Here is a 21,249-nt window from a genome sequence, read left to right on the forward strand (position 1 = left end):
GTAAGTGCCAAAGACTTAGTTTTAATTATTACTTACTGGGTCAGACTATTGGTGATCATTATGGCATATTGCAGAGCAGTGGGTAGATGACTGTGGGGAATTTAGGCAAGGCAGTATTTCCGATGGTTACGGTAAAGCACTTTAATTTTTTCTCTAATATATATTCAGTAGTTCCAGCAAGATTATAGGGAGTGCTATGTTTAAATTTGGAAACTCTGGTGGCGTGGTTAAGTGACCAAAGGGTCAGCAGTTCAAATCCACCAGGCACTGCTTGGAAACTCTACGAGGCAGTTCTACCCTGTCCTATAGGGTCGCTATGAGTCGGAAATGACTTGACTTGATGGGTTTGTTTTTTTTTTCTTTTTGGTATGTTTAAATTTAGTGGAATCCTCAGGTATAACTGTACTGTGAGCTCCAGTATTGATTAAGGTCATGAAGATTTGCCAATTGTTACATTTCAACAGATATTAAAGTTAGCTCAGAACCTGTGTTGTGCAGGCACAAAAACCAATCATCACCCTTTTACCTTTTGCTTTATAAATTGTTTCAGTAAATTTTGGATTTTGATTTTGGGCAAACTGTAGACCTTTGTTTAAGTTTTTTTGTTTCCTCCCTTTGTATCTAGGTTTTTTTATTTGCTTGTTACTTCAAAATAGGAGGGGCATTCTCTTTACCCTGCTCACATTTATAAGTTTTTTCTCCACAGACTCTTATATCAATGGTTGTTTTGTTGGACTTAAGGACCCTGACCTTCATCCAGGTTTGAACTAATTCTGTGGCTGTACCATAGGATGACATGGATGTTTTTCCATATAGCCCTCAGGGTCAGGGTCTTTCTGGCAACAGATGCATAGGTGGCAGAAACAGCAAAGTTATGCAGTAGAATCTAAGTGAGCCATCGGCATGTAGGAGTGTGACCTCATGATGCCACATAGTAACTGCTGTTCTTCCACACAAGTGACAACCCAGTGGACCCATATATTGCACAGGGCATCGGTCTTTCCCTTGGGCACTCTACATAATGAGAGACAATGCCTGGTTGAAGCATACAAACAGTGGTCACAGGATAAGAATTTTTCTCCTCAACCTAGCATCAGTCATACCTTATGCTTCTGTTGAGACACACAAGACATACAAATAGGTATGATGAAGGTACATGACCCTGAGCCACTTTAAGGAGGGTCTCACTCCCATATTCCTGTCATTAAACACCAATTATACTTCCAACATAAAAAAAAAAATAGATGAGTTAAATCTATAAAAGAGGCTCAGTAGAACTCAGCAAATGCATCCCAAAGTAACGCAGCTCAAAGCACAAGCCAGCCATCAGTCAGCAGCTCAAAAAGCAGCTCAAAATGCATACTCAGATCTGCAGTTGAGACACTCTAGTAAGATAGATAGAGAGATAACTTCTAAAACTCAACAACAAAAAGACAATCTAATCAAAAGATGCGCAAAGGTCTTAAATAGACATTAGTCCAAAGAAGATACACAAATGGCCAATAAGCACATGAAAGAATGTTCAATACCATTTGTCATCACAGAGATTCAAATCAAAACCACAATGAGAAACCACTTCACACACTGGGTTTTTTTTTTTTTTTTGCATTAGAGAAAAATAAACTTTTACTTGTTTAAAACTCTGTATTGTCAGTCTCCATTACTGAAAGCTAAATGTGATCAAATAGATGCGACACAGAGCCATTTATTAAAATGGGAAATATCGGATGGGAAAGAGGGAGAAGGAAAGAGATTGGAATAAAGTTCACACCTGGATAGAATTAAGTTTGATATGCCCATCAGATATCTAAGAGGAGATGTCAAATGGGCAGCCTGAATATATGAATCTGTATGTTTTCAGAAGGGGGGTATCCAAAAGTATATATCAGTAGGAGTGGTTTCTACCAAGGCCGTGAAATGTTATGGCCATATGTCAACCTCATTAATCTTTTCTGACTTCAGGAGACAGGGTAGTGACTAAAGAGAGGTTGTGAGTTTTAAGTAATCTTTCTGGATTCACTTCCAAATCAGTGTTATCATTAGATTTCTGTTTATCAATTTAGTTCCTCAGCATCATCTATAATAGGCAATTTCCTCAATGGAAAATTTCTCAAGATTTGCTGCTAATGAATAACTCTGGCAACTGGGTCTCCAAGGTCCAGAAAGAGTTCTTCTAGTCCCAAGAGACATAAAGATTGATAATGTTTGCCTCTCAAGCTGTATCAACTCTACTTTCTGACATTGTTTCACCAATGCAGGCAAAAGCCCTGGGTTCACTGGTGTGTTCCATCTGCCCACCAAGAGTATCAGACAGAGTGGAGATTTCTAAAGTTATCTCTCATGGGATGGAGATTAGAGAAGCCATCACGTAAGTATGGAAGGTGGCATTTGACAAAGTAATGGGCTCAGAATTTAAAGCGGGCCATAACCAAAACCAAACCAAACTTGTTGCCCATGAATCGATTCCAGCTCATAGCAACCCAGTAGAAAAGAGTAGAACTGCCCCATAGGGTTTCCAAGGAGCAGCTGGTGGATTCGAACTGCTGACATTTTGGTTAGCAGTCAAACCCTTAACCATTATGCCACTAGGGCTCGGAGGGTATAAATTCAATACTCTGAGGCCTAGATAACCTTGAAAGTCCACTTATTTTGTGTGTCTATTTCCAAACCATTTCAGCTATAAGAAAATACCTTATGTGGTAAAACTGTTACCAGGTAGTTTACATGGAAATATCTAGTAGGAAGATAAAGAGTGCATCTGGAGTTTAGGGGAGAAGCTGGAATTGAAGATAAAATTTGAGAGTTATGTGCTTATATATATTTAAAGCAAGGAACTAGATGACAGAGAAAAAGCTCAAAAGTGAGTAATAAAAGAGGAGGAGGAAACAGTCAAGGAGACTGGGAAGTTGCTGTCAGTAAGTTCAGTAGAAAACTAGAAGAGAATGATGTTGTCTTGGAAGTAAGGCAAAGAAAATTCTTGAAGTAAGGAAAGATTGAACCGTATAAAACCTTTTAAGAGGTCAAGTAACTAAAGGGCTAAGAATTGAACTCTAAATTAACAAGAGTAAATTTCAGTGGAATGGTAAGAGCAAAAGCTTGATTGAAGTGAGTTCAAGAGAGAATGGAAGGTAAAACAATGAGTTTGGAGAGTAATTAACAACGAGTATGCAGACAATGAGCTTTTTGAAGAGTTTGGCTATATATAGCAGAAAAGTAGAGCAGTAGCTGGAGAAAGCTATGGAGACATGCCAGGGTATTAGGATACAGTTCATCTGAGACTGAAATTTCAGAGAATAGAAAGGATCTCACAACTCCTAGATGCTGAAGTATTACCCAGATAACCTCAGTACGGAGCCACACCTGACCTTAGATACAACTTGAGCTATATATTTTCCAAATGAATAACCTGGAGGTGGATATAATAACAGTGAGAACACTCAAACAAAATCATCAAGAAGATCCAACCTGGGAGAAGATGTGAAGATGTGAGAAGTGCAGCCCTGTGAGGAGTATTGTCTGGAAAGATAAAGGAGTAGAAAAAAACAAAAACAGTAGGGAAAGTCTTAATCTTGTAGGAGGAGGGAAATCTTCCAGTTCTCAATTTAAAAAAAAAGAGAGAGACAGAGAGAGAAAGTGTGTAGAGAGGGGAAAGGAAAGGAAGAGTGATGGACGTATGGTTGATATGATGCCCTATATTTTGACTTCTACTCAGCATACTGGCAGCATCAACATCACCTTGAAGCATGTTAGAAGTGTAAATTCTCACATCCTACTCTGGATCTACTAAATCAAAATCTTTGGGGTGGAACTCAAGAATCTTTGATTTAACTAGCTCTCCAGGTGATTTGGATGCACACCGAGGTTTGAGAAGCACCATTCTCAAGTATTCAAATACAATCCACATAAAGATGGAAAAGCTTATGTCTATCTATGCTAAATCAATTATCCATTGAAACATCTAAAGATTGATAGAATCAAAGAGTTAATGAGTATGTAAGTGGAAAAGGAAAAGGAAACTGTGCCTGTCACACAATCCATCATTAAACTTCTATTATAGACTCTTCATGATGATCTGAGGTTGAAAGGATGAGCAGTTGACTCAGAGTGAAGGGAAGGAATATGGCACATGTGAGGGAATGAAAGGCAGTCAGTGTAGTTGGGGAGCAAAAAATGAGTAGACTATGGTGCAAGATAAGGCTGGTGAGTTGCCTTTTGGTCAAAACACATTGAGCTTTGTAAGAAGTATAGGGATTTTAATTTTTTTCATAAGAGCAATGGTTCTCTATTGTTTGTTTTCATTTTAAGAAATGCATTATTTTTAAACAATGAAGTAACATGATCAGATTTTCTTTTTGAAAAGATCACCCTGGCTGCAGTGTGGAGAATATATTGGATGATGCAAAAGTGAACAGAATAAACCAGTCAGGAGGTTAGCAGTGCTCTAGGCAATCAACAATAGCTTGAACAAGAGCAGTAACTGTACAGATGGATAAGAACATTTATTGAGCTTCTACCATGTCTAAGTACTGGCATACAGCCTGTGTCTTCAAAGAGCTCAGTGGTGAATACAGATTCACAAACATGTAGTTATATCATCCTGTAATACCCATTCCCACTGCCGTCAAGTCGATTCCAACTTATAGCCACTCTATAAGACAGAGTAGAACTGCCCCCATAGGGTTTCCAAGGAGCTAGCTGGTGGGTTTGAACTGCTGACCTTCTGGTTAGCAGCCAAGCTCTTTAAACACTTTGCCAACAGGGCTCCATCCTGTAATACAAAGTTTAATTAAGAGAGCTCTTTCATACTTAGAGAACTCCGGGAAGCATTCTGTTGTTCCCCTCATTCCTTCGCCTTTGTGCTTCCTCACTTTGGCCATCCTTTATGAAATCCAACTCCATTGCTATTTTGGTTTCTTTTCTCCATTCCTTAGAGAAGTGATGTAAGGGAAACCCATTGCCAAGAGATGTGATCCAGAGTTCAACCCACTGCAGTGCCTTACAGTAAGTGAATCCTCTTCACACTGATCCCTTTCTTGCAGCACACCAAAGCCCTGAATGAACTGCAGCAGACCCCTGACTTTGTCCTCTTGGGGTTGTTCAGTCACCCAGAGCAATGGCAGTACTTCTTTGGTCTTTTCCTGGCACTCAGCTTGCTGCTTCTGCTGGCTATTAGTACTGATACCCACCTCCACACTCCCAGGTACTTCTTCCTGGGCCAGCTCTCTCTGGTGGATCTCTGCTTCACTTCCACCACAGATCCCAAAATGCTGGAGACTTTGTGGACCAGCAATGGATCCATCTTTTTCTCTGGATGTCTAGTCCAATTATATTTCTTTGCTGTTTTTGCTGATTTGGACAACCTGCTTGTGACTGCCATGGCTATTGACTGCTATGCTGCTATCTGCCATCCTCTGCATTACCCACTCCTAATGACTTCTTGCATATGTGGACTGATGACAGCTGGGTCATGGGGACTGGCCCACTCCATCTCTCTAATCCATACCCTGTTGCTACCCCAGCTATCCTTTTACATTAATCAAGAGATTCCTCACTTTTTCTGTGATCTAGGACCACTCCTATGGCTTTCCTCACCTTAATGAGTAGCTGGTGATGGTTCTGACTGGATTTTTAGGAATCAGTCCTCTCCTCTGCCTCATAAGCTCTTATGCCTACATTTTCCATTCTGTGGCTAGGGCTCCATCAGCACAGGGGAAAAAGAAAGCTCTGGCCACATGCAGCTCCCACCTCTCCATGGTCTTCCTCTTCTACAGCACAGTCTTTGCTGCCTACCTGAAACACCCATCAACTTCTCATTCTCCTGGGGAACTGATCGCTGCTGTCATGTATGCTCTGGCAACTCCCACTCTAAAACCTTTCATTAATAGTCCAAGAAATAAAGATGTGAATAGTTCTCTGAAAAGAATTCTGGACATGGACAGTTCTCAGCATTAAAGACAAGCCCCATAACCAAGCACTTTGGAAAAAATCACTCTTCATTTCATCACCACATTTGCAAAGTGAGCCCATTAACACCAAGGCTGTCACAGAGCATTATATGATTGATTGGAAAGAATATTAAAGCAGAAATCAGAGGAATTACATTCTAGGTCCCACTCTGTTGTTGGTGGTGGTGCCATCCAAGTAGGCTCCAATTCATAGCAACATTACTTATAACAGAATGAAATATTGTCTGGTCCTGTGCCATCCTCACAATCATTGCTATGTTTTAGCCCATTGTTGCAGCCACTGTGTCAGTCTATCTCATTGAGAGTCTCTCTTTTTCACTGACCCTCTACTTTACCAAGTGTGATGCCCTTCCCCAGTAATTAGTTCCTCTGTAGGTGTAGGTTTTAATTTGTATATACACGTAGAGGTAGACTGGATTAGCAGCTCTTTAAATTGCCTTCTAACCCTAATATCATTAAAACTTGATTATCCATTGCCATTACTACCACATTTTTTATGCCTATCAGTGATTTCACAATCAAGATCCTCACCAACATCTTTACTATAGTCAATATCATCTTTTTTGTCATCAGAATCATCATACAAATTACCGTCTTCAATACTACCCCCATCAATTTCACCAGTGCCAACACCATCAGTAAAAGAAACTTGTTTTATGCACTTTTCCCACTTTCACTTCCTCATTTTCCAGAGTTTATTAAATATTTATGTTTGTGCTGTCTGAGAGTTTCTCTGGAGTTTCAGCTAGTCATGGCTAAGATTTTGAACATAGCAAGAGTAGGAGGACCTCTTAAATACTCTTTGTTTTTTAATAAAATAAAAGGATATATTCATGGCTTGTTCTACAAAAATAAAACAAAGTGCTCTATGCATCACTCAATGAATGGATTCTTCCTTCAGATGTAGACCATCAAAGGATGATGCAGAGAAAGGATTTCTTGCATTTCATTATAAAGAGAATGTAATCTAACTAGTTCAGCTGCTATAATATGTGTATCTTGTCCCGCCACATAACCATATACTATCTCAAAGTACAGACTATATATGGTTACTGTTTTTCTTTGTACCAGCCCCTATGATTCATGTCATTGTTCCTTGTGAGTTACAGGGTCTTATTAAACACCTAGCAGGGAATTATGATGACTGGTTCTACTCAGGACAAATCTAGATGCATGAATTAGATAGCACTCTGATTTAGGAAGAGCACACTGAAATTCTCAGACTAGATTCTCTGTTCAGCATCTGTATCTGACCAATGCTCAGCCAAGACCTGCTTTTTGGATCACTTAGAAGTAAAATTTTTCCCAGTTCTGATCTAATGTCTTGTCTCAGCACATGTCCGGGAAATTATTTTCCAAAGAATGGTTATTAAATGCATAATCCAAGTTGAGCTCTCCTTTGGCCCTACAAGCACTCTCCTGTTCCTCCAGATCTGTTGAATACAATTTTTTGTATACCCAACCATATCCCAAACTCACCCCACAACACCAACAGGTTGACTTCCCTTTGATATACTGTTATTCAGTGGCACCCAATGATCAAAAGTGTGCAGCTGATCAAAAGTGACAGAAAGAGATCAAAGGAAGAGAAATGCTTTGGACTGCAGTCACTGTAGCAAAGATTACATGGGCTAGCAATCTTCAAGAGGCATTCAGAGTGATCTGGAGGTGGGATATGGGTAAAACTGAGCTAGATTAGGCCACGCTATGGGTTAGAGCTGAGTAAGCAGTTTAGTTATAGGCAAGTACAGTACTCAAGGGCTAAGCAGAAGGCAATCTTCAAATGCTAATCATACAATAAACAACAATTCAGAGCAAGACAAGAAAAGTAAAGACTGAAAAACAGAGGTCAAAAATTCAACAAGGGGGTCAAGAACCTAGTAAGGGTAACAATAATCCAGAGCACCAGTAGCAGATTAAGATGTAATACCAAGTTCATTCAATGTTTCATTGCAGGATATATTAAGGATTCTTGAGGGCGAGAACCAAAGCTCAACCTAACTGGCCTGGGAATAACAAATGGAGATAAGGGAGAAGACATGGACAAAAGGAAGATTTTTCTTATAAGAACACGTTTCTGAGAAAAAGTACAAGAACTCTCTTTCTAAAGGGCCATTCCCACTGACCTGAGAAAGCAGAAATTAGAATTTGTATCAGCAGAAGCAGCTGGAAACTATGAGGTAAGGTATTAGAGACAAGGCAGTTGTACAGAAAGTACTCTGGTAGTACATCTGAAGAGGGACCTACGAGCTCTAACTGATAACTAGCCTGTACATGTGAAGGGAAAAACACTCAAGATTTACCACAGAGAAGCTATTAAGGATAAATATGAAATAGATACTAGAGATGGAGCAGGGCTTGGAAAAGAGATTCCGCCAGAGTAGGAAAATCTCATTTATATACCTGCCATCCAGCTGAGACACTGAAAGGCCACATATTAGGAGTAATAACCACAGCCTAGAGTAGTATATACTCTAGACCTCACCTAAAACACCCTAAAACCAAGCCTTGACAATGTTCATAAGGAAATGAAAATTTGGAGGTTGAGTCACACCAAATTGAGGGGCTTACAAAATACCTTGGGCTTTCCAAAGATCCATACTACTAAAGCATAAAACCAAGCCTACACAAGTTCAAGGTGATCCTCCTGAAACTGAAACATCTACGAGAACAAAAATCAACATTCTTCAGTAGAAGATAACAGAATCCAGAGTTTCTACATTGGCCTATATTCAATTAAAATACAAGGACATAGAAATATGATTTCTGAACTGAACCTGAGATGGCTGAGATGTAAGACTCAACAATGATTTTACAACAGCTATTTACAAATATATTCAAAACACTAAAGGAAAATATGTTCAAAGAATTAAATCACTCTAGGCATTAATTACCAACTTTCATCAATGGATGTTAATACATTAAAAGAAAGGCTAAAAGAAAATTATAGGCCTATATCCCTCAAAATGTAGATGCAAAAATCCTCAACAAAATTCTAGCCAAGAGAATTCAACAACATATCAAAAAAACTAATTCACCATGACCAAGTGGGATTCGTACCAGGTATGCAGGGCTGGTTCAACATTAGAAAAACAATTAATGTAATCCACCACAAAAATAAAACAAAAGACAAGAATCACATGATTTTATCAACTGATGCAGAAAAGGCATTTGACAAAGTTCAACACTCATTCATGATAAAAACTCTCAGCAAAATAGGAAGAGAAGGAAAATTCCTCAACATAATAAAGGGCATTTATACAAAGCCAACAGCCAACATCACCCTAAATGGAGAGAGCCTGAAAACATTCCCATTGAGATCGGGAACCAGACAAGGATGCCCTTTATCACCACTCTTATTCAACATTGTGCTGGAAGTCCTAGCCAGAGCAATTAGGCTAGGTAAAGAAATAAAGGGCATCCAGATTGGCAAGGAAGAAGTAAAAGTATCTATATTTACAGATGACATGATCTTATACACAGAAAACCCTAAGGAATCCTCCAGAAAACTACCAAAACTAATAGAAGAGATCAGCAGAGTATCGGGATACAAGATAAACATACAAAAATCAGTTGGATTCCTCTACACCAACAAAAAGGACATCAAAGAGGAAATCCCCAAATCAATGCCATTTACAGTAGCCCCCAAGAGATAAAATACTTAGGAATAAATCTTACCAGAGATGTAAAAGACTTATACAAAGAAAACTACAGTATACTTCTGCAAGAAACCAAAAGAGACTTACATAAGTGGAAGAACATACCTTGCTCATGAATAGGAAGACTTAACATTATAAAAATGGCTATTCTACCAAAAGCGATCTATACATTTAATGCAATTCTGATCCAAATCCCAAGGACATTCTTTAATGAGATGGAGAAACAAATCACCAATTTCATATGGAAGGGAAAGAGGCCCCAGATAAATAAGGCATTACTGAAAAAGAAGAACAAAGTGGGAGGGCTTACTTTACCTGATTTTTGAACCTATTATACCACCACAGTAGTCAAAACAGCCTGGTACTGGTACAACGACAGATACATGGACCAATGGAACAGAATTGAGAGTCCAGACGTAAATCCATCCACATATGAGCAGTTGATATTTGACAAAGGCCCCAAAACAGTTAACTGTGGAAAAGACAGTCTTTTTAACAAATGATACTGGCACAACTGGATATCCATCTGCAAAAAAATGAAACAAGACCCATACCTCACTCCATGCACAAAAACTAACTTAAAATGGATCAAAGACCTAAATATAAAACCTAAAACAATAAAGATCATGGAAAAAAAAATAGGGACAATGATAGCAGCCCTGATATATGGCATAAACAGTATACAAAACATTATAAAGAATGTAGAAGAAAAACTAGATAACTGGGAGCTCCTAAAAATCAAACACCTATGCTCATCCAAAGACTTCATCAAAAGAGTAAAAAGACTGCCTACAGACTGGGAAAAAGTTTTTAGCTATGACATTTCTGATCAGCGCCTGATCTCTAAAATCTACATGATACTGCAAAACTCAACTGCAAAAAGACAACCCAATGAAAAAATGGGAAGAAGATATGAATAGACTCTTCACTAAAGAAGACATTCAGGTAGCTAACAGATATATGAGGAAATGTTCACGATCATTAGCCATTAGAGAAATGCAGATCAAAACTACAATGAGATTTCATCTCACTCCAACAAGGCTGGCATTAATCCAAAAAATACAAAATAATAAATGTTGGAGAGGCTGTGGAGAGATTGGAACACTTATACACTGCTGGTGGGAATGTCAAATGGTACAACCACTTTGGAAATCGATTTGGCGCTTCCTTAAAAAGCAAGAAATAGGACTACCATACGATCCAGCAATCCCACTCCTCGGAATACATCCTAGAGAAATAAGAGCCTTTACAAGAACAGATATATGCACACCCATGTTTATTGCAACACTGTTTACAATAGCAAAAAGCTGGAAGCAACCAAGGTGGCCATCAACGGATGAATGGATAAATTAATTATGGTGTATTCACACAATGGAATACTATGCAGCAATAAAGAATAGTGAGGAATCTGTGAAACATTTCATAACACAGAAGAAGCTGGAAGGCATTATGCAGAGTGAAATTAGTCAGTTGCAAAAGGACAAATACTGTATAAGACCACTATTAAAGAACGTGAGAAATAGTTAAAACTGAGAAGAAAACAGTCTTTCGTGGTTATGAGAGAGGGGAGGGAGGGAGGGTGCGAGGGGGCATTCACTAATTAGTTGGTAGATAAGAACTACTTTAGGTGAAGGGAAAGACAGCACACAATACAGGGGAGGTCAGCACAATTGGACTAAACCAAAAGCAAAGAAGTTTCCTGAATAAACTGAATGCTTCGAAGGCCAGCATAGCAGGGGCAGAGGCCTGGGGACCATGGTTTCAGGGGACATCTAAGTCAACTGACATAATAAGATCTATTAAGAAACCATTCTGCATCCCACTTTGGAGAGTGGCATCTGGGGTCTTAAATGCTAGCAAGCAGACATCTAAGATGCGTCAATTGGTCTCAACCCACCTGGATCAAAGGAGAATGAAGAACACCAAGGGCTCAAGGTAATTACCAGCCCAAGAGACAGAAAGGGCCACATGAACTGGAGACTACATCATCCTAAGACCAGAAGAACTAGGTGGTTCACGGCTACAACCGATGACAGCCCTGACAGGGAACACAACAGAGAACCCCTGAGGGAGCAGGAGAGCAGTGGGATGCAGACCCCAAATTCTCATAAGACCAGACTTAATGGTCTGACTGAGACTAGAAGGACCCCGGTGGTCATGGCCCCCAGGCCTTCTGTTGGCCCAGGACAGGAACCATTCCCAAAGCCAACTCTTCAGACATGGATTAGACTGGACAATGGGTTGAAGAGGCATGCTGGTGAGGAGTGAGCTTCTTGGATCAGGTGCACACTTGAGACTATGTTGGCATCTTCTGCCTGGAGGGGAGATGAGAGAGTGGAGGGGGTTAGAAGCTGGTGAAATGGACACGAAAGGAGAGAGTAGAGGGAGAGAGCGGGCTGTCTCATTAGGGGGAGTGTAATTGGGAGTGTGTAGCAAGGTGTATATGAGTTCTTGTTTGAGAGACTGACTTGATTTGTAAACTTTCACTTAAAGCACAATAAAAATTATTAAAAAAAAAAAAAGAAAGAAGGATTAGTTGGGAACTTAGTAATAGATGAATCAGGCCGATGCTACATGAACCCACTGTCAATAAATGTAGGACAGACAAACATTGCATGGCTCATTAAATGATGCAATATGAATAACATAGGAATGTTGGCATATTCTTGCTGGAAAAAAAAGAAATTTAACCAAGATCTAATCAAGCTTATATGTGTATATATATACATATATGTATAAAACTACAAATTTATATGAAATACAAGGTATAAGGATAGAAGTTTAAAAAAAAGACTTCAAGTAATTTAGAATATGGGACAAATAACATGATTTTACCAATAATTTAGTCTCATAAAAAAAAGGAGGACAAGAACTGCTATAAAATAAAAGGAACTAATAACCATAACAAGAAAATGCATTGTATGAACATTGTTTGGATCCCAATTATAAGAAATTATTTAAAGGCATCGTTGGATAATTGGAAAAACTTGAACATGACTGAGAATTAGATGATACTAAGGAAATATTTATAATTGCATTAAGTATCATAAGGGCATGGTGGACATTTTTTTTTTTAAGTAGACCCACCCATACTTACACGTAGAATGACACAATGTCTAAAATTGCTTTAAAATTTTCCAGCAAAAGAAAAAGAAGTTGTAGGTAGTTGAAACAAGATTGGCAAAATTACATTGAAACTGGGTGATGGCTACATAGGGATTCATTATGCTATTCTTTCTCCTTTGGTGTATGTCTGAAATTTTCTATAATAAAGAGTTAAAAATAAATACATTCAGCTTTAATTTTTTTAATATGCATGTCCTTAGACCTGGCAATTCAACTCCTAAGAATTTATCGTATGAAAATCATAGATGTAAAGGATGTTTGTACAGTGAAAGAATTGTTACTAAAAATTTCTAAAAATAGAAGATTACTTAGCCATAGTATGAAGCCTAGAAAGACCAAGTAGATACTTGGTGATACAGAAAGACATTCATGCCATGCTCTTCTGTGGAAAAGCAGATCACAAACTCTATGCGTCAGAGCCAACTCAGAGGCCACGAGTTTGGTTTTTGGTTTTATATATAAAACAAAACTCTGAAATGTCATTCTTTAATAATATTAATATCCAGAGTTTCTAATTTTGTTTTGATGTTGCTATTATTGTTCATCTTATTTTTCCATATTTCTATACTAAATATTTCTATATTAAATATTCAGGGTCTATTAAATAAAAAACTAATAAAACTTTAAAATATTTTTTTAATCTAGCACATGAAAATTATTGCGCTACCACCCTCAGTTTTAGAGTAGCTATAGAAGGGGCCAGAAGGGAATGTCAGGATAGAATAAAGTAACTTTTCTCCAAACAGTGTTGCAAGACTTCCTAATGAAGGTGTCCAGAGGTTATGATCTTCCCCACCTTCCTCCTTCAATAGAGTGTTTCAGTTTTCTTAATATAGAGAAGCCTGCACAGTGCCTGATGAACCTCCTTGTTCCTCAGGGTGTAGATCACAGGATTAAAGATGGGGGTGACCACAGTGTAAAGCAGAGCAAAGACCTTGGAAAGGAGCTGGAAGTGGACAGCAGAGGGTGCAATGTACAAGGACATAAGAGTTCCATAGAATGTGGACACTACAGCTAGGTGAGAGGAGCATGTGGAGAAAGCCTTTCGCCTGCCGGCCCCAGCAGGAACTCTTAACACAGCCACCAGTATCCGGGCATAGGATGTCAGAATCAGTCCAAAGGGAACAGTGAGACAGACCACAGAGAGCATGAAGGTTGTCACCTGGGCCACTCTGGGATCTGAGCAAGCCAGCTCCACCAAAGGCATGAAGTCGCAGTAAAAGTGGTCAATGTGGTCAGGGCCACAGAACCTCAGCTGTGACATCAGAGCCACAACAAGTCCATCTACCATGAAAGCAGACAGCCAGGCTGTGGCCACCAGCCCCAAGCACCATCTGGGCCCCATCAAGAGTGGGTAGTGGAGTGGGTAGCAGATTGCCAGGTAGCGATCATATGCCATGACAGCCAGCAGGAAGCATTCAGCTGTGGCTAGAGAGCCAAAGATAAAAAACTGAAGCAAACAACCAGCCACAGAAATGGCTGCCTCCTTCAAAAAGCCCTCTAGCATTTTTGGGACCACTGTAGAGGTGTAGAGGATCTCCAGGAAGGACAGATTGGCCAGAAAGAAATACATGGGTGTGTGAAGCCTCTGGGAGCTAACAGCTGCCACAATGATTAACATATTCCCTGTGATAATGGAGGCATAGACAACTGTGAACACAATAAAGAAAAGGAGATGCAGTTCAGGGATGTCATGGAAGCCAAGGAGGACAAATCCAGTAGTAGTCTGGTTTTCTACGGAGACAGCTTTCGTGTGAATCATCCACATTTCTGCTTGGCAGTCATTAAGGGAGAAATTTCAGGGCATCTCTGTATCTTCCACACTAAACCTAAAACTAGTAGAGCTAAAATGAAAAAGATAAGAATGAATCTTCAAAACAAGAGTCACTTGCACCAGTCCTCATTTATCCTCTTTTAAGTCCTTACTCCTTCCTCAACTCCTGTTTCTCCCCGAATTCCTTAATTGTGAGTATTCTCCAAAGCTCAGAGAATTTATTCAAACTCACAATTTCAGTCTTTCAACCCCCTTTGCCCTATTAGTTCAGTCTAATATCTCTATCATATAATGAAGTGCACATCCTAATCTTTATATCCAGCTATAGATTATCTTTTGAGCACCACGCACCAGTGTAATATTCCCCAAATACCTGCTAGATCTGTCTGTTGAAATATCCTATCATCATCTCAAATCAGCAAGTCTTACACCAAATTCTCTTAACTTCCCCAGTCACAACAAAGTCTTCTATGTGAGGTTCAAAAATTCTGCCTGACACCCAAGTTTACTACCTCATAGTCATCTTTCATTGATTAGTGAGGGGTTTTGTATTTTATTGGCCTAGAAATCCCACAGGTTCTGTTCCCATCCTCCATGTCCTATCTCTAGAAGCTATTCCTTTACTCTCTACTCCCATCTCTACTTCTTTGTGACATGAATTTGGCACTCCTTCTGTAGACTTCGTTTAACCTTTAGATCATTTTATCTGCTCCAAACCCAATTTGAGGCTTGGATTCTTTCTACAGCATTCTTGCCCAAGAGGAGAGGTAACAATATAAAACTCCCTCCCTCCCCAGGCAATCAATGCCATAATTGCTTCATTTGGACTGTTAGCAATTTATTCCTATAGTGACCCAAGATTTGCCTCCCTGTAACTTCCACTCATTCATCCTCCGGGTAATAAATATAGTCCTTATTTTCTATGACAGCCTTTCAGCGCCTTGAAATCAGGAGGAAGTGAAGTGGAGAATAGCACGTTAAGAACAAATGTAAATTTCATTATTTTGTTGTGTAATGGACACGTGCCTATTCTAATTCCTTTCATGACTGTTCAGAATAAAAGTTGGACCATCTCTCTCCTTCCTACCATCCTGGAGAGTCTATTTCAGATAATACAAAATGAAGACAAAGGGGAAATCAAAGGAAAAGAAATTCCATTGCCTTCTAAATCCAAGAGTACAAGGTAAATGTTCCTGGGTGCCAATCTGTAAGGTGCCACAAAGACTCCAGTCTTCACATTCTCCCCTCCCCTATATGAGAAAACCAAAAAAAAAAAAAAAAAAACGAATTCAAACCCCATTGCTGTCTGGTAAAATCTTACTAATAGCCACCCTATAGGACAGAGGAGATTTGCCCCATAGGGTTTCCAAGGAGCGAGGGAGAACAAGTACATTACAGTATCCCCAGGTATCATTTACCTTCATTTTGCCATTGAACAGATGCCAAACTATCCTGATTGTCCAGGGGTGTGGTTAGAAACTGACAGCTTAGACTGGGAATGGAAGCAGAGTGCAATACAAATACAATGGGCAGTTGAGGTTATTAAACTGCTTTAAAACAAGGCCAAGGTCAAATGCTTTAGAACAAGGCCAAGGTCATGTAATCCACTTGTACATGAGTTAGATGACCTAATCAATTTCAAATTGAAGAAAAATTTCATTTCCTATCCTCAAATATTTATATATACATACACATATGGAGTCTTGGTGGCACCATGGTTAAGCACTTGGCTGCTAACAAAAAGGTCAGCAGTTCAAATCCACCAATGGCTCTGTGGGAGAAAAGCCCCGGCCATCTGCTTCCATAAAGATTACCGCCTTGGAAGCCCTATGGGGTAGTTCTATTCAGATCAACATAGCAGAGTCAGGATCAACTCAAGGCAATGGGTCTGGTTTATATATTTTGCAATGTCTGCTGAACATAAGCTATTTTTTATTAACTAAAAAAAAGTAAAGTAATTTTCATTCAATTTGTTTATCAACCTGTTAACACTCTTCAAACCTATTCTTCAAATATTCCATAATAAAGCAGAAAAATGTACTTCTAAAAGTTTTAAAAGAAAACAGCATTAATTTACATATATCCCACTTTTGTCATCCCACAAGAAAGCAAAAGGACAAATTTCTACCACGAAAAAACTGGCAGGAGGGTGCCCTACCTCATCCTACTCCATAACAAACCACGGAGCTTTGAAAGCACGAATATCTACTGTTCTCTGTCTCCAAGAGAAAGGATATAAAGGAAATAAGATGGAATGAAGCAGGAAGCATTGGAAATCAACTTTTATGAGGTCTAGTGAAGAAGCAGGAATTCTAGCATTCCAGAACACTGGAGGATTTCCTAAAATGCCCTCAAAAAAGAGATGTTTAGAGTCTCTGGGTTAATTGAAATGTGTTGCTGATTAAAGTACAAAAGTCTGTAAAGAAGAAATCTTTATCTTGTTTAAGAGATCTGTGAATTAAGCTGTAAAAAATTATACAAAAAGGGAAACCCAGCTGAAACAGCAATCCTGCTCTCCAATGACAAGATTTTGATGAGGAGAATATATACTGAGACTTGCTGAAGACACCAAAATATTGTAGTTTCCTAACTTCAGCTCACTCCCTTCTTGAGCTCAATCTGAAATAAAGTAGGATATTGACTAGAAATGCCACCTTTGTCATCCTCCATTCCCTAGAGCTATTCTGTCCTCCAACCAAACATCCCTTTTTCTAGCTCCCAGACTACTCTGTCCTTTCTTTGTAGGTCTTTCCGTTTATAACACGGAGGGTTTACGATTGCCAAAAACAAGGATGCCCCTGAGAATCAATTAATGATATATTGGGAGCGGGCTTAAATGAACAGGAAAAATCAGCCCCTGAGGCCCTATCTTTTTCCTGAGCTGTTAGCTTGACCAAAAATGGAGCAGAAACCAAGAGTTACATGGGAACCCATCTTTTCATCCCTATGGGGATTAACACTCTCCACTCCACCAGCACCTTATCTCCCAATTCCCAGTGTCTTCCCCAGAATTCATCACCAAATTCTCCTCATTTCTCTGCAGCATCCCTAATCACCCTCCTACTCAACTGCCAGTAGTGGTCCTCCAGAAGCCTTCTCTTAACTCTCACTCTTCACTGCTCTCGCCTTCCCAGGCAACTATTTCAACATAGAGCTCCATTAGTAGGAGCGTTTTATATAGATCTGCAAAGGCTTGCCAATGCTGGGCCTGCTTTAAGAAGCTGTCATGTTGCTACAAATAAAGTTCCAAAAGATCATGTGGCTTCAGCAACTCCCATGCCCTGAAGCCTGCCTGACACCTCTGTCTCCCAGTACTCCCTTCTGAGAACTCTCCAGAAAAATCAGACTGATCTATTCACTTCACAGCCCCAGGAGTATGTTCAAGGCACTTCTCCGTCATTTATCTAAATCGAACTCTTACTTTAGCCCCACTTTCTGTTTGAGCAACAGACACAGGTTAAAATTCCCTTCTCTATGGGGTCTGTTGTCTGTAGCCCACAGTAAATGCCAGTATAATGGATTAATTGTGTTCCTTCAAAATATGCTTTGGAATCCTAACCCCTATACCTGTGGATGTAATCTCCTTTGGGAACAGGGTTTTCTTTCTTATGCTAATGCGTCCTTTCACAGAATAAAAGCAGGCACAGGGGAAAAACAGATATTATCTGATAACCACAAGGGCAGATGAATCTACAAGCACAGGAACTCCAAGGATTGTCAGTTACTAGAAGATAAGTAGACGAGGTCCTTTTCCTGAATTTGGACTTTTAGCCTCGGGAGCTATGAGAAAATAAATAATCTGTTCTTTAAAGCCACCCATTTGTGGTATTTCTCTTACAGCAGCACTAGGAAACTATGACAGTCACCCAACATTTTTTTTTACTGTGGTGAAAATATACAAAACAAAATATACAGAAATTCAACAATGTCTACATGTATGATTTAGTGACATTGATTACATTGATTACTGAGCCACCTTACTTTTTTAATTTAGTATCTTAAGTCATAAATATATTCTTATTGTAATAACTCAAATAAAATAGTAGTCCCAAAAGAAAAATGGATAGCTTCTTTCTTCCCCTCAAGCACTCCACCCAACTGATAAAACCACTGTTAAGATGTTGGTGTCTGTGGTTACATACTTTCTTCTTTATTTATGCAAATATTTGACCCTATGATTATTTCCATAGATGTCAAAGATCTCCACAATACTTTGTTACATGAAAAAATAAGGCACTAAAGTGTGTTTTAGTCTGTTCTTATTTACTTACAAAATATATATAACATGCACATATGTTTACACATATATAGTTAAGAAACTATTAATGCTGGCTGCACCTAGATTCTAGGATAGGATATCAGGGATCTAAGGTAGTATGAAGATGTAATTTTAATTGCATACTGTCAGAGAGTAACCATCCGTACTCTGATTAATGTAAAATTGAGAGATTTGTTGGAAGAAAAGAGTCAGCTCAAGCTGGGAATAGACTGAACTCCACGCAGTGGAATCCAGTAATCCAAAATGGCAACTCAGCAGTGACGTTTCATAGAGGGGGAACAATGAATATGAAACACACTGCTTGATTGGTATTTACAAACTTAGATCACTGAAAGACATTACTTGACTGGTAATTACAGGCCTAGGTCATCAAAAGACCTTAATTTATAGGTAGTTGTCATAGCTTGAATTGTGTCCCCTAAAAGTATCTGTCAACTTGGCTAGGTCATGATTCCCAACATTGTATGATTGTCTACCATTTTGTCATCTGATGTGATTTCCCTACCCAGTGAAAAACCCAGTGCCGTCGAGTCAATTCCAACTCATAGCGACCCTGTAGGACAGAGTAGAACTGCCCCATAGAGTTTCCAAGGAGCACCTGGTGGATTTGAACTGCAGACCCTTTGGTTAGCAGCCATAGCACTTAACCACTATGCCACCAGGGTTTCTATATGTGTTGTAAATTCTATCACTATGATGTAATGAGATGCACTAGTGGTAGATGTATTGATGAGATCTACAACATTAGATAGTGTCTTAAGCCAGTCTCTTTCGAGATGTAAAAGAGAGCAGTAAAGAGAGGGACATAGGAACCTCATGCCACCAAAAAAGCAGTACCAGGAGCAGAGCATGTCCTTTGGACCTGAGGTTCATGGGCAGAGAAGCTCCTAGACATAGGGAAGATTGATGACACAGACCTTCCCCCGGAGCCGACAGAGAAAGTCTTCACCTGGAGCTGACGCCCTGAATTTGGACTTGTAGACTACTGAACTTTGAGAGAATAAATTTCTCTTTGTTAAAGCCATCCACTTGCAGTATTTCTGTTAGACTAAGCCTAGTTGTCTTAGTCATCTACTGATGGTCTAGCAGAAATACCACAAGTGGATGGCTTTAACAAGAGAAATTTATTCTCCATCAATCTTCAACTGGACTAGGAGCTTCTCCACACAGGACCTCAGGTCCAATCGAAGAGCTCTTCTCCTGACACTGCTTTCTTGGTGGTATGAGGTCCCCAACTCTCTGCTTGCTTCCCTTTCCTTTTATCTCATGTAAGATAAAAGGTGGTACAGACCACACCCCAGGGAAACTCCCTTTACATTGTATCAGGGATGTGACCTGAGCAGGGGTGTTACATCCCACCCTAATCCTCTTTAACCACAGGCAGAGATTATGATTTATAACACATACAAAAATCACAAAATGGAGGGCAACTACACAATATTGGGAATCAAGGCCTAACAAAGTTGACACATATTTTGGGGGAACACGATTCAGTCCATGACAGTAGTAGATCATTTTAAGGCAGGACTTTCTATGGAAGGAACTCATAAGACAGGACATCCTGTGGTGGGACTCATAAGACAGGACTTCTTGTGGCAAGCTCTGTAAAGTGGTTGGCTTAAAATGGTATATGTCACTTTTTTAGATTGGTTAGAGTGTAGCAATTACACAGGTATGTGAAAGGGAGGGGCTGCAGTGTAGTTATGTCATCATTACCAGACATTCCTCTCAGAAATAATACAGAAGATGGCCACCACTAGGGTGAAAAAAAAACTGGCAAACAAGGAATCCCATTCAGTCCTCAAACTGGCCATTTCAGATCTTGTAAGGTACCTCAATTTTTTTGTCTCTAATTCATTTACACATTCCTTCCTTTTGACCAAGGATTTCAAGAGAAATTCTTTGATGAGTTCACTAACCACTACTCTGAAAGAAGGCTTTCTTCCACATGAAATCTGAGCATACGTTTATTCTGGATGGCTGCTTATTTACATGTCTTTAAGAAAAGACTGGTCCGGGGGCCAAGATGGCTGACTAGGTAGAAGCTACCTCGGATCCCTCTTGCAACAAAGACTTGGAAAAAAAAGTGAATCGATCACACACACGACAATCTACAAACCCTAACCATCAAATACAGATCTAAAGAGTTGACCTGAGTGACACAGACTCAGCCACTGCAAGCAGGCTGCACAATGACGCGGCTAACGAGAGAACGAGCAACCACGGGGAAGCAGCAACTGTTTTCGGAGCCTGGAGCCAGCGTCCCAGTCAGAAAACCTTGGCACCAGGCTTTGGACTGAGCGCAGGGGAGCTGAGCACAGAATTCTGACACAGTGCAAACTTGGGACGCAGCCCTAGCCCCCAGAAGTGACCTCGGGGAAAGCCCAGCCAGTGCACACAGGCAGCGCAACAATGTGGCTGACAGGAGGAGAAGTCACCAGGAGG

At 39.7% G+C, this 21,249-nt stretch overlaps 2 protein-coding genes across 2 annotated transcripts in view; both read right to left on the reverse strand.

The window, feature by feature from the left end:
- The window catches only part of LOC126075492 (olfactory receptor 5V1-like), a 218,902-nt gene that overhangs the window by 164,024 nt on the left and 33,629 nt on the right, over window positions 1–21,249 (reverse strand). The window lies entirely within an intron of this gene.
- On the reverse strand, window positions 13,526–15,264 carry LOC126075433 (olfactory receptor 11A1-like). Its single transcript, XM_049883207.1, has one exon. It carries the CDS (start codon window positions 14,517–14,519, stop codon window positions 13,557–13,559), a length of 963 nt encoding a protein of 320 aa, XP_049739164.1. The 5' UTR covers window positions 14,520–15,264; the 3' UTR covers window positions 13,526–13,556.

This window comes from Elephas maximus, chromosome 1, assembly GCF_024166365.1.
Source record: "Elephas maximus indicus isolate mEleMax1 chromosome 1, mEleMax1 primary haplotype, whole genome shotgun sequence".
Taxonomy (NCBI): Eukaryota; Metazoa; Chordata; class Mammalia; order Proboscidea; family Elephantidae; genus Elephas; species Elephas maximus.

Excerpts from the sequence above, each read along its gene's own strand:
- LOC126075433 (XM_049883207.1), bottom strand. The coding sequence starts at position 14,519 with ATGTGGATGATTCACACGAAAGCTGTCTCCGTAGAAAACCAGACTACT.